The 15,151-nt window shown below is 40.0% G+C and overlaps 1 protein-coding gene and 1 non-coding gene across 5 annotated transcripts in view; both read right to left on the bottom strand.

The window, feature by feature from the left end:
- The window catches only part of LOC128878744 (uncharacterized), a 21,026-nt gene extending 6,060 nt beyond the window's left edge, over window positions 1-14,966 (bottom strand). For 2 of the 4 annotated variants that reach the window (XM_054127217.1, XM_054127216.1), the window contains exon 1: window positions 14,813-14,966. Coding sequence is in view for 2 of the 4 variants with exons in the window: in XM_054127214.1 (XP_053983189.1) it covers window positions 14,577-14,627 (51 nt within the window). In the remaining 2 variants the exon portion in view is untranslated. Of the gene's footprint in view, window positions 1-14,576 lie in introns of all 4 variants that reach the window. The other 2 variants (XM_054127214.1, XM_054127215.1) reach the window with 2 other exon arrangements.
- On the bottom strand, window positions 12,771-12,843 carry Trnar-acg (transfer RNA arginine (anticodon ACG)). The gene has a single exon. It is a non-coding gene; the product is annotated as a tRNA-Arg (tRNA).
- Window positions 14,967-15,151: the final 185 nt, after the last annotated feature.

Raw genomic sequence — 15,151 nt, forward strand, 5'->3', positions numbered from 1 at the left:
AAATACCTAGGAAGTTTATTCGTAGCATCTGAGTGCCTAGGAAGTTTCGTTCATAGTAATCGAATACTAGTGCAATTTTGTCGGAGTATTTAAATACCTAGGAAGTTTATTCGTAGTATTCGAATACTCAGAAAATATTCATGTCGAGTTATCCGAATAGCTTTAGCGGTGGTTCGAAGAACTGATTCGCGACTGTACCGCGAACGAGAGAGCGTGTGGAACGCGATCAATGGGAGATGAGCGTTTTTGGTCTAAAAACGAAGTGGCACGCGGTAGGAAGGCGGACCGACGTTGTAAGAGCAGGAGGATGTTGCACTCGCGCGTTACGTTCTCTCGTGATTCTCGTCGTCGCATCAATAATGTAATTCGCATTGCGTGTCCGACGTTTGCTCTATTATCTGCATGAATCATCGAGATAACGCGTGCTTTTATGTAACGTTTGCCGACGACGATCGATAAGTCGAATGTCTCGGGTCGACACAGGAACGTAACAAAGCTGAACGATTTTCTGAAATAACTTCCGACTGGTACTCTTCCACGAGGGTTGGCCAACGCTAGATGGACCGTTCATTCGATCAACGTTTCAAGCTTTACCGGCCTCGCCTACGCAAAACATTTACGTCACAATATCGTCATTCCCAGGGATTGAATCAATTATTCCTTGAATGTGATTATTTAAATCTGCTGAAAGTTAAATTCGTACATCTTTGAATATATCGCAAATGGACGCAAATTAGGCACAACCTAATATTATGGCATGAACTTTACTTTCAATCTTTTTTATATTTTTGCATATCGTTTGCACTTTGTAGTTTCTTGCACGTTCAAATTTCCTATAAATGCATAAAGATCCGCGGTCTAATTATCGCGTGTTTTACTCCACGTGAAAAACTGTTTTAAATGTACCGTCCACCCAGTTGTCAACGTGACGCAAGCCTATGGTCCGATGATAAAATTCCATCTTTGAGCGAGGAACTGTATCATGCCGTATGGGCACGTGAAATGATGCAAACGAGCGGAAAGGGAGCGGCAACGCGGAGTTTGTTCCGGCATCTTTGTCGAGGCTAGACCAGAGGCGGGAAAATTGCGACATCGTTCGCGCACCCTGACGTCGCGGCGCATCCAGGTGCGACTGGTTACAGTCAAGAGAGCATGACCGGTCTACGACTAACTGTACCAGATTCTTTTTCGTGCGTCCCTGCTTCTCGCTTTGTCAGGGGATCCAGGTGAAAACTTTTCTCGTTCAGGCGCCAGAGATGTGCGAAACTTTTATTCGAGCGATAAATTTCGAGCCGAAGATAAAAAGCAAACTATCGTACATAGATTCGTTACTTCTCGAGTAAAAATTGAGTTTTTCGGAATGAACAAATAAAAATGGAAATGTTGTATCGAATATGTTGTACGATACGAATAAATAAACTATAACTGTGATTAGGTGTATTATACGTCAATTAAACTGTAAATAGAGCTTTAAACGAATTTGTTATTTATTATACACGAGGAGACGAAACTATCAAAAGAATGTTTTAAGAAAAGTTATTTGGTACAAAGGCAAAAATAGTACGGTGTAAATAATTTGTTTGTTAAATCTCTCCTATAATGAACAAATTAATTTTTTTTAAATAGAACCTTGTATATTTTTATCGATATTATGATATAAATGACAAATATGATTAGTCCAAGAAGTATTCGTACGATTTATGTGTATCGAAGAAATTTTTCTTTACAAATAAATACCTTCGTCACCTCGCGAGACATTTAACCGTTCCGATTTAAACGAAACACCCTGTATAACCAGAATTAAAGCATTAAACTGGTCTAGAAGTTAAACAAAAAATTGTTTACTCGAAGTTTGTATTGCGTAAGCTGTGAATATTGTACTGCTTGGATTAGGTTTCGTAGCAAGATCTAATATCTATCTCTATCGTCGCTGTTCTATAGAATAAAAGTCGACACTGAAATATTTACGTGAAATTCGGGCTGTGAAACGCCCACAGAGTGGTTCCGTAACGTTCTAAAAATTCTTTCCTTCGCGTTTCTCGAGATGAGTCACTCTGGTAACCGTGATTGTTGTTTGGACGACCAGTCACCGATTACTCATTTAAATATCCAATTTTTCTGGCTGACGAGATAACCGTGACTGTTGGTTCGTGAACGGATGGAGACACGTGTAACGAGACACTGGACAAGAATTTCGCTATTATAGACAGAGCCGTTTAGATTTATCGTTTCTTTACTTACTTAACCCATTTACCTGGCCACTATCGCCGGACCGTAGGCATGTGCGCGTGCTAGTGTCAACATCTTTCAGAAATCTTTGAATGGTATCTTGTGTAGTTTGTTTATCACGAAAAAAAAAAAAAAGGTAGATTTTATCGGTGTGACAACTTCCATGTACCTTCAAACACCGTCCATTTCGAGTCTTACTGTGATGACCGGTGGTAATAATTACTATAGTTCCCTTTGATACCTCGTTATTTATTATTCTCTTGCTTGCACACCGTGTGCGCTCTTTGCCTACTTATTCGCAACTAACTCATCCTTACTAGAGGTGACGCGAACTGCTACTTTTGAATCACTCGTGATTCAATCACGGTGATTTTTCACAGTGATTTTTCACAGTGACTCGTGATTCCTCGTGATCGCTTCCGATTGGTAGAGAACATTCTTTTCACTTTTCACGAATTATGTTGTTCTTAGGTTATACATGTATTATAATATGGTCTAAATTACAGAGACGGGCAAAACCGTAGGCTTCGAATAAATCTCAAGTTTGCCGATGCGTTTGTCTCGTTTCTCTCTCTGGAAAATGTTCGAAAGACGAGACGAGACAAACGTATCGGCAAACTTCAGATTTATTCGAAACCTAGGGTTTTGCCCGTCACTGAGTACTACATATGTGTCACTGATGTTATTAAATAGACTTTTTCCTTTCTAATCTGAACATTATTAAATGGACCACGTTCCGAATCGATACTAGGTGAGTTTTGCAACAACGTTCCCAGGTTTTTCATCAGAGTACGGCGGAACTCGCGTTACAGCGTCGCGAAATGGAAACCGCAGAAAAAACGACGTCTCGCACGCAACGAACTGAATAGGCGTGAGCGTGCATTATCGAGCAGCCGGAGGCCGCTGCGTTGCTTCAGCTTCCGAGGCTAATGGCCATGAACTGATTAGTGGATCTCTCTCTCCCTCCCTCTCTCTCTCTCTCTTTCTGCCGTTTGTTAACAGGCAATCCGGTCCGCTTCGAGCAAAGGTTAATTTTAGCGATTGACACTACGGGCTCTAATTGCTCGTTAATCACGTTTCCCAATCGACGGGTTGCCCTCTGCCCGACCCTGCACCGACTACCGTAAGACTATTCGCGAGTCGAGCGCAGGCTGACGCAGAGTGACGCATCGCATCACGGATGGGCAAACTTTTATTCGCAACGGCAGTTTTATTAACAATAGGCAAAAGTTCGCGATCCTCTGGATTGCGATCGGGGTAAGCGTGTATCATTTCTAATCGGTCGCCGCGATTAGGGACGAAAACCGGAAACAGACGGAGTGAGAGAACAAAGATAAAGATGGATCGAAGACAGGTGACTGATCGTGGATTTGGAGCAACCGTTCATTCCGATACCACGTATCCGACAAAAATGAAAATTCGCGGGAAAGCAGACTGTTTCTGCTCTAAATTATTACGAACATAATTATCTATGAATCTGATTATTCTAAATATTTTTACGTCGAAAGCTTCGATGCCGTTGTTTAGAATCGAATATTTGATGCGACATTTGTTGTGTAAGAAATGTAAAATATAAAAAAAAAAAAAGAAAAATACGTAAGATAGGAACTCTTCTCGTTTTCCGAATCGATGCGTTCCGTCGCTTCAAACTTTCTCGCAGTGTCTCGAACGTTTCTCTTCAAAACGAAGCAACAAGAACAAAGGGCAGAGAAGAGAGACGATCGAGTAGGATTCAGCGTAATGCCCGAGAGATCGATTCGCACGATTCTTCCAGCGATCGCGTCATAGAGCACTGTTACACCGACTGCTTCCCTCTCGACGTCGCTAACACGGATGTTTTATCGTCTCTTCCGGGTTTCTGCTTCCGGAGAAAGACGGGTTCCGCTCGCAACAAGTGATCGTTAACGCGTTCGCGGTCATGTGGGTCGGGATGAGCCCCCGCGAACAAGTCCACGAACCTGATGTAGGCCGACGTAGTTTTGACTTTTGACGCTCCGTCTAATGGACCGAAGTAGAATAAGACAATGGTCAGACACACGACGCGTACTCGTGCGGCTGAAGGAGAATGAGATAATGGCCAGACACGCTACGCGTATCGTTACAGCTATGCATGCTCGGTCATAACTTTTTATATACATTGGATTGTCCGGAAAGTTCATGCCTATTTTTAAGAAAAATTCAAAGGCATATTTGAATTTCGATTTATATTTATTGAATTATACGTGTTTATTGAATGATATATGTACCATTTTGGTCCACAACCTTTCCACCTGTTAAGAAATGTACACATTTTATTTGTTTTCAGCCATTCCGATATATTCAGACCTGTACCGCCTACTAAAAATCGCCATGGATTTTCTAGACAGCCCAATATAATATCATTCCTGAATAAAGAACCCCGTCAATAAAGATTAACGGGATTAAGCGACCAAATTTTGTTGGCCATTGAATAATAAATAATTTATTTCAGATACCATCGCATCACATATTCGTCACGTTTCTCAACTTTATGTTTTACGAAGTTAATCGATTCGTGCAATGAACGGTCCAATTATTTCTTATTACCGGTTCTAGTTTGGAAAAACGTTCTTCTCGTCTCCTCGGTTGCTTGATTCAGTGCAAACATCCTCCGGTGGCGAGCAACCGAGAAACGATAAGCATCGCGTTCTAACCGGGAGGATCGTGAGAATCTCGGTCACGGAAGCGAGAAAACTAGGTGAATTGTGTGTTGAAGCTGGGAGACGAAATTTCGTGGCAACGATGTTTATCGTCCCGCGGCGATTACGAGTGAAAACTGGTACAGAGTTTCGCGATACCCGATCTACTAATTGTACGTAACGCGCGGCGTTCGTTGGTGTAATTCCACGGTAGGGTATATCCTGTACGAATCAACCCACCGTGAATAATTTAAGTATATCGAGTTTATTTCGCAACAAAAGGTACGTTGCTTACAGGACGACCGATCGCGAAACGAATTTCTAATTTCTGTTATTTCTTATTTTGTTACAACAATAGCGTAATTTCCAGTAACGATCGAGATGGATCGAGAAACGCTAAGTATCGGACGCGTGAAATAAAATTGAGTTCTGTCTTTTTCCATAAAAGTTGTGCACATTTATTTTTTCCCCTTCGAGATCCCTTTCGAGAGGATACGCTGGAAAATATACGAAGTTTAGACGACGCGTTACTTGCAACGAGTGCACAGAGACAATGGTGGGGGATAACTTTAAAGCGAAGCAGCTAAACTGAAAGCAGTGCGTCCTTGCGTCATGACGTGTCATACGAACACCTAGACAACGGTACCTCGTCGCGTCGGTCGTGCGCCACGCTTTGTAAAATTCTCCTCACTTTCGCGCTGTTACCTTCGTCTCTCTCGCGGCACCGCTAAAAAATTCGTTTTGGTTCACTGACCAACCGTTTTCTTTCCTGGATTCGACCGTCGCGCACTTCTGCCTCGTGCTTTCACTCGGGAAACGATCGCGTTTTTTGTTCCTTCCTTTTTCTCCCATTTTATGCGAGAATAATTATGACGAACGTGTGCCGACATCTCGTCTAATCAGAAATTAACTGCTTAAGCCGAAATAAATACTTTGTCAAATATGTCAAATATGCATCACGCCGTGGTCGACCAATCACAGAATGATGCGATTGAATCATGCAAATGGTTAAGAAACGCCACGAATTTGTTCGAATACTCAATGTGTATAATCTTATTGTTAGGTGTAGAAATTAATTCTATGTACCATCGCCACTGTGTAGTGTACCGAATTTAGTGTATCGAAATGACGAACAAGTATATCTGTTTAAATTAGAATTATAAATTATTGAATACAGCAGCACGGAATTAATTTCTACGCATAACGTGTATTTATGAAACTGGAGATGTCATCAAGCTCCAATTCTCATTCAATGAATAACGGGAAAAAGAGGTATTACCCTTTTCTTCGTTACTCGAAATTTCTATTCGGATAAGAATGCCGCTCATCTCCGCTTTCGACGGGAATCGGCACGGCGCGCTGAACACGAGTAGCGATTCGCGCTTCGAGAGCGTTCAATCCTTCCTAACTTTGCAGAGCCGTCGCGAATATCTGCATTCGAATAGAAACTGAAACCAGCCCCGAGTAGCAACGTTCGGCGCGAATGAGTTTCAACGTCCTCGGAATCCAACGACTACAACCATCGATCGCGCTAGTTTGAAAGTCTTCGTGCACGCGCGTAACTCGATAAATCTTGATGCCGAATTGGAACGACGTATCCAAATTAATCCAATTAGAACCCCGGGCGTTTGTAACGAGATTTCTGCGTCCGAGAGAGATGCGATGATATCGAACTCGATCGTCCGAACGGGAATTAAGTGATACTTACGATTTTCATCCGAACAAATTATACAACACGAGCTAAAAAGAAAGTGCGTGACATTTGTTCGCAATATTCAATCAGAATGAAAAAAAAAAATTTCCTAATTTTTTGTTTAACTTTGAGAATATCGTAGGTATGTTTTAAAGTGCATTTGGTCATTTTTCCAATCGATTTCATACAGAAACCGTTGCGATATCGCACCGCGAAGTTTGAGAATCGTTGCCGTGCTGCGTTGCGCAACTCTTTCAAGAAAACTTCGATCGTAGTTTAAAACTGGCCATAGGAGTTTATTGCTACACCTTCTATCTAATCTGACCGATTTCGTCACGATGAGAACAACGCTATTGTTATTTCTTTCTTCGTTGTTCTTTCTTCGAAAAATGTTATGTATTATATTGGCCCATATATAATGTTATCTTATCGCTCTCCTAATTCAAAATGCATTATGTTTATCATACTGATTCCGGCTCGTCGCACTCCTCGTAAAACATAATGAAACATACATATATATATATGTATATATAATATACAGGGTGTCCCAAAAATGTTGGAGGTCCTTGAAAAGGGTGGTTCAGGGGGTGATTTGAAACAACTTTTTCCTTAGCGAAATTGTTGTCCGAGGCTTCGTTGAGGAGATATTAACGGACAAACACTGACCAATCAGAGCGCGCGGATACCGTTGGAGCGGCCGCGGTAGCGATGGCTACGCGCTAGGTAGCCGCTCTCGTGCGCGAACAAGTGGCTCGACGTGCATCGAAGGACATTGGACGCGGCCGCTCAGCGCGTAGCCTTCGCTACCGCGGCCGCTCCAACGGTATCCGCGCGCTCTGATTGGTCGGCTTTTTTTTATTAATATCTACATAACGAAGCCCCATCCGACATTTTTGCAAAGGAAAAAGTTGTTTCAAATCACCTCCCGAACCACCCCTTTCAAGCTGTTACAACATAGTTGGGACACCCTGTATATATATATTGACCCATTATATTTGTTATTATTTGAACCATTATACATATAACCATCATATATATGCATCAATTTTCAAATATGTCTTTGAATTTTTCTTAAAAATAGGCATGAACATTCCGGACAACCCAATAGTAATGGCGACGGGGATATTTTACATTACAAACTCGATTACACCTGTAAAATCCTTTCTTTTCAAACTGTCTTTCTCTGACCTGTATACGATTTAATTCGTGCCTCGAATAATTAGCTTCAAACGCAGTACAGTAGCAGCGAAACTTTATGCGAAGCGACGTAATACCTTCATGCTGGTAATTACGACGCTCGCTGGCAATGACTACAGCGCTAGTCCATCGAGTGAATGTTTGTAAACACTATTCCGCTCGGAAACCTTCGCCTGCCGGCGCTTTATCTCTGGGAATAATTTCAGATTTAATTTCTCCGCTTATCGCACGAACGTTAATTCGTGTACTTAAGAGCCAGAAGAGCGTCGATTCCCTTTCCCAACAACCGTGTCGATGGTTGCGAGACGAGCCTCGAAGGACGAAAACGAATCTTTATTCTTCGCGTTCCGTCGTTTATGAATCGCTTATCGCGCAGCACTATAGGACCGAGCTTTTCCCCGATTTCTTTCTTATTCATCCATTCTTCCAAATCGCGTCCGATTCCTAACTCCTGTTTACCCCGAGTCGGATGCTCGTACAAAACATTACTCAGCGCTATGCCGAGTCGAAGAGCTATGCCCTATCCAAGTCCGATTTCACTCAGTTTTCCATCCATCTCTCCCAATTCTGCTCCATTATTTTTATTTCTCTTTTTCTCGAATTTTATCGAAAGCAGAGTCTCACAATACCGACTAAAACATTTTTCTTACAGTCTTAACATATGTATGTTTACTTTTGCCCTGGTACTTATCTTTCTAGAATTTTATAAAATTTCAAACAACATTTATGTCTCTCTTTGTACTTGTAACTATCTATACCTTATATTGCACTTGTGTCTTTTTTATTGTATTTTTCTTTCGTCAAAGTGCAACATAAATACACTCCGAACACCAACGAAATGGAGAGTAACAAGCACAGAGAAGAGCATAACGTAAACTCCACAGAAACTCATTGTAATATCGTATCGTTGTAATTGATCTTTTCAATAGGCCTACTGCGAATAAAACAACCCGAGTATAACGTAAATAAATGTAATTTCTGAAGACCTTTTCTAATAACATGTATGCTAGAAAATACCACATCTACGTATGTGCATATTAGATTATAGAGGAGAAATTTTAAAGGCAATGGTGACGGACGATTTTTCAGCGCAAGTCACGGTGGGTACAGTGGAAAACAAAACGTGCTAAAGCACGGACAACAGTGCACGCGATGGAAACAATTAACGCGAACGGTGTGTCTCGTTAGTAACGGCCAGACGATTCGTTATTGCGGCAACCAATTATCACTAGCGCGTCCTCGACGTCGCGACGCGTTCAGTCGAAACGAACAAATTCTTAAAGGGTATAAGCGGATAACGAGCACATTTGACTCCGAGTTCGAAGCATTAGCGGCAAGTGAATAATTTTAACTAAAAATTACTTGCAATTATCCACTATTTTCCTCTTATCTCGTAATAAATATAATTTCGAAACGAATGACCGGCGTCAGTTACTTTTAATTTTCATGAACTCGGTGACCTTGTCTCTTGAACGTACTTCAAGGTTTGTTATTAACGGAGTAAATAATTATACCGTTATCTCTTTTAAAGACAGCCTCCTATTTTTAAAAGCGATTTACGGAACGAATGCTAACGTACAGTGTTATTATTAACATTTAACGATATAAACGTAATTGAGTTCACTTTGAATTCAAGTTCAAATGTTTTTAACGTTTACAATATTTTCGGCAGGAGAGTGTCGAAGTACGAGTTAATGTTACGTTAAAATGAAGTGACCGCATTGTACGGAGGAAATATGCCGAAACAAATTACCTTATCTAACGCGTGTGCAACCCTTTGAGTCGCAGTGGCAAGTCTACTTGGCTCCTTTTGCGCGCGTTGTTATTAATTATTTTAACGAAGTTCTTCACGTTGAGTACTAGTTTCATTGTATTCGGAGAACCTCTAATACATCAACGAGTGTAAAGAAGAATCGGCCACCGTATAACGTTGTTTACATAATTTCAGTAAATAAATATTTTATTAAATACGTTTAACGATACAACAAATGTCTCTATCCCATACAATTTTTCACTAAATTATTATTAGTGATTAGTGGACATCTTTATGCAAAATAAAATCTTCGCGAACGTGCCTACAAAAATTGAACCTAAGTAAGAATTTATTTCATTTTGCAAATATTATAACGTGAACTTTACTCTCAATCTTTTTTATATTCTTTCTTATATCCTTTCATTTTTAATAAATTGGCTTTTTCACCTTAGAGAAAAACTTTCTATATGTTTTTTGTAGGGTTACGTGAAATCTACAACGAAAAAAAGTTTTGATGCCAAAATGTTCATTTTTGAGAGAGTTACGAATTCTTGAAAATTAGGCAACTTTTAGCATATTTTTCCGCCAAAGGGTACCAGGAAGTAAACTCTTTCGATAGACTTATATCGTATTATAAAAATTATTCGCCTAAAGACACGCAGTTTCTCTCTTTGATCATTAAAATCGGTTTGCTCGATTAAGAGTAACGATTTTTTAAAATTTATTTCGGTAAAATAAAAGGCATTTCTGAATGGCCAAACGATTCGAGTCCGTGGATCGCAAGAGAAAACGTAAAGGCGCATGCGTCAGTTTGCCGAGTCCCGCGACACACGCGGGTATTCCAGTCGTGACCGGCTAATAAATTGTAACGTATATGTTTCTGAAAGCGAAAGCTTCTAACGCAACTGGTAGTCACGCTCGCGATCATGCAAAACTGGCGAGAAAGCCGGAGCCCTCGCTTTCCTCGCCGTTTAATAAAACCTCATTATCCTCGATAAATTCTGATTTTTACAACTTAACCGCGCAATTAACCGTCCAAGCGCGCATGCGCGATACGCGCCGCACGAGTTCGAATTGAATATCATTCGAATATATGAATACCAACTACCAGTGGACTTTGATATTTAATTTATTGGTATAGAAACGAATTCTATGCCTTTACATTCAATAATTTATAACTCTAGTTCAAACAAATATAGTTACTTGTCATTCTCGTGTATTAATCCTTCTAAATCCTCGAATCCTGATTTCTGTTACAAATGTACGCATGGCCCAAGTCTCAACCTGATGACCATTGCAATGCATCTACGCGAACTTTAATAGCCACGAAATTTTCCTTATTATGTTATATTCTTTTAATTATTATAATTGTCGAGTGTAATTGTAATCTATTAGAATATGAAGGCACAGAATTAATTTCCGCGCCTAATATTTGGTTTATTTGCTGTATGCTATTGCGAATATTTTTAAATCAGAATCAGAATTTATTCTATCTCTGCAAACAGGGAAGAAATGATTGTGAACGAAGGGTAGTGTCGCGTGGCACGACAGAAGGATAGTACACGAAGGAAGCGTAAATAGCTGCGATCGAGGAATCGCCACCTCTTGGTCGGCGGGATAGCTCGAAACGATGGAAAGAAGACGTAACGGAGAAAAGGACGCGCCATTTCACGATGCACTTCTGCAAACGGGCTATTGTCTATTGTACGCGCCGAGAGATAAACGAAAGAAGTTCCCTTTCACTTGTATCCCCGTCCTGGATAAGGATCCCGATTCCGTGGATAGGAAACAATGGACTCGAGCCACGAAGGAGTCGCATGCTGCGCGTTACTTCCAAGTTTACAAGTATCACCGAAAGAAACGAGAGTGTTTACACTGTTCGTAGGTATTCGTGTCATAGTACAAACCTCAAAGGAGAAAAAGCAATCGTTAACGCGTACAAGCAGAAGTCACCGAGCGTGACGTTGACTTTTTTGTCAGCCTTTGTACAGTCTACAGTGGCAAGTAAAGGAGAACTGAAACTAACGATGCATAGTGTTGGGGGCAGACGGTTTACAGTTGATAAGACATACAACACTGAAACGATTACTACTGTTTATCAGAGGAAATATAACTACTAATATCGGAAGCAATTGTGGCGTGGTCAGTACAGCATTAGCCTTCTAATACGAATTTTTTTTTTTATCATCGAGTCGATCCCGGATCGAAACAATTTTTTATTATTATTGTTCTGACAGATTGCAAGTTTAATTGATAATTATAATAATTATAGAAGAACAACAATATTCAGGTGGAGGACTTGGAAGGTTGGCCTTTTGATATACCAAAATGATGAGCAACTAGATCTGTTTGAATCAGAGTTATAAATGATTGAATATAAAGGCATAGAATTCACTTCTACATCTAATATTTAAAATCTACAGTGTAGTAAGTATTCGTACAGGAACCATTCATTTCAAATGGGTTGCTGTACGAATACTTACACCGACCGTATGTTAAATAAAAGACGCTGTATAATTAAAATAAAATAGTACTTCGACTAGAAAGATAAATTCAATAAAATATAATACATGATCTCTGCATCTCAAATATTAATTTGCTTGTTAAAACTCCCTCGTCGTTTGACTTACACCGAAATTATTTACTCCATATAATTTGTTCCTTTGAACCAAACGACTCTTACGATAACATTTCCGTGATAGCTTCATCCCCTTATGAGATATTCAACCGTTCCGATTGAAATGAAACACGCTGTAGAATAATGACGGTCGGTTTCGAAGTGAATTTCGAAGAGGATCAAGAACCATCACTGTTTACCTTCCGGGTGAACTTTCGAGGCGAGGAACGCAATGAGAGAATTAAAGTGTACGGGTCATCGTCTTGGCCCGTTCGGAATGCGTACTATTTCTGAAGATTCTTCAGGGAGACGGTTCTGCTCGTGTTTGCGAAAAATTTCCTGTTTCTGGTTAAGCTCGATACGTATGTACATTACGTGTCAGACTTAATCCGGATTTAATGTGAAAATTAAGATTCTAACAGGAGCCCTATACAAAATTAAACCAAGCTCTAACGGTAAAACATCACTCTTCTCTAGTTCTTTAACGTATTGATATAATGTTTTATTATATTTCAATCGAGAAGATGGTCGCTGAAAAATAATCGTATTGGACTAATTCGTAAGCGATAATAATAACGAAGCGATACAAAGATAACGATGAAAGAATGAAAAGAAAAAAAGTTCCGATCCTGCCAGGATTCGAACCTGGAATCTTCTGATCCGTAGTCAGACGCGTTATCCGTTGCGCCACAGGACCGATCTGTGACGGAGCTTTTTAATTACAGTAGACATTGTCAATAAATAAATTACTATATTCAAAATATTACAGATAGAGCGATATCTTTCTTTACAAATTATACGATTTCTATCTGCGATGGATAGAGGAAGTTGTTTGTAAAATTTCTACAATTCAGCATTAATATTTACGATTGAAATAATAATACGAAGTGTAGAAAGTAGAGTTAAGTAGAAAGACTTGGTATCGAAGTAGATTTGTAGAAGCTTGACGTTTTACATCTGGATTGAGGAAGTTTACGAGCAAGTACTCACGATTGAAATAATAATACGAAACATTTTTTTAAGTAGAAAGACTTGGTATCGAAGTAAATTTGTAGAAGCTTGACATTTTACATCGGCGATCCAAAGTAACTTTGATAAACACGTGCAAAGCTGTTAACGCACCAACGACCCTAATCCCGTGATCACGGGTATATCCGACGTCGTCGATGAAGAGACACGACCGTGCGATGAAAATAAATATCACACATTTAATGTCATCGCGAGTAAACATCGAACTAACGGCGGCTCTACGATAGGGCACTAGAGGACGCTCGAATTCTTATAAACAACACGACTCTGGCATTGTTCTTGAATCGAAATGACTAACGATATCTCTCACATGTGTTATAATCTTTAAGTTAGATCTGCGTATCTAGACTTACGACGTTACGAAGGAAGAAATTAACTATAAATTATGTGATAATTTACGTGATGCGATAATAATTTAAAAAACGTAGAAGCTTCGGCCAAAAACTGATGAGATAATAATTAAGTTACTTTATTCTCTACAGTTTTATTCTCTGTACTAACGACAGTTCTTAGATTGGTATTAAACCTTGAATTTTCTAATTTCGGTACCCTTAGGACCATAGGATTATAAATTAAACGAGATCGTTTTTTTTTCTAGAAACTCGGTTTAGTTCATATACGCACTTTCAGCGAAACTAAATAATCGACACTCGTCGAACGATCCTTCCTTCTATATAAATTAATGTAGTACAAACAAGCATACCTAGTTTATTCATCGTTTCGACCAGGGGCGTAACTAGCATCGGTGTAATCCTTTGGTGAAGTTATCACTCTCTTTGAAATATTGTGCAAAAGGTAACGATACATAACCAAACGATACATAACCAATAAAATTTTCAAAGCGATATTCATGAGGTCAAACAAAATTTTCGTATAGAATATTTAAGAAAAAAAAAAAAAAACGTATATTGTTGTATAGAAAATTGATCAAAGATTAACTGATATTATGTCAGTTTTCGTTTGTTACACAGGGAACCCCTTGAATTCGAAGACCCTCGGATGCTCACCCTTAGTTACGCCACTGGTTTCAGCCAATAATTTTCGATGCTCTTCGATATACTTAATCAGTCACAAGCTAAATTTGTCTTCGAAGTATACGTACTTCTAGAAAATTCGTATTGGTAAGAACCGATACGAAGATTAAAAGTGACTAAAATCGCGAAAGTAAAATAGAAAATTGCTCGCGCGAGACAGAAGTCTCGATCGCTGCGAGTCGTTACAAGTCGAAGTGTTTTTGTTCACATTTTTTTGATCGAACACTGCTCCTTTCTTGTCACATTAAGAAATAACTCGTTGGTCGAATAAACTATGCTTATTGGTACGACACTTATTTATATCGTTTGTTTCAATTCGACAAGGGGCACATTCGATCCCTCTCTTTAACAATCAAACGATACACACCCAAAACAGCGATATTCCCCCGTTGTCTGCGTTAAGAGGAGTAGTGGACATTCGACGTTAGACGGTAAACGGGTCAGGTGTACGACGAATCGCAGGAACACCTTGATTAAACGGTTAACGTCAATGTCACACCGCTACTGTCCACCGAGAACAGAAGGGTGCCCAGTCCGTACGAAGATGTCCGAAATAACCGCGTGCCGATACTCGCCACAAGTAAATCATCGTTCACAACTCACCGTTCGTAGCTGGATCAGTCACGTGAATCACATAGTCGCGCGCGTCCCGTTCAGAAATCCGAGAACACGAGCGAAACGCGCCGAGAGCTGTCACGACCCTTTGTCTCGCTCGCCATTTTGGTTTACACTGACACTCGGAACGAGCGGAGAGGTGTTTTACCGCGACTGCGCATGCGCGCGACAGGTGGCTGCCCGGGAGTCGAACGTCGTCTGCAATGCATCGCCAATGTTCCGAAACAGAGTTAGGCATAGTTATCAAACTAATCGCTAATCGTTAATTACATTCGTACAATCCGCAGTCACGAATCAGTATTTTCTAATTATTTACAAGTATTGTAA

This window comes from Hylaeus volcanicus, chromosome 6 (assembly GCF_026283585.1).
Source record: "Hylaeus volcanicus isolate JK05 chromosome 6, UHH_iyHylVolc1.0_haploid, whole genome shotgun sequence".
NCBI lineage: Eukaryota > Metazoa > Arthropoda > Insecta > Hymenoptera > Colletidae > Hylaeus > Hylaeus volcanicus.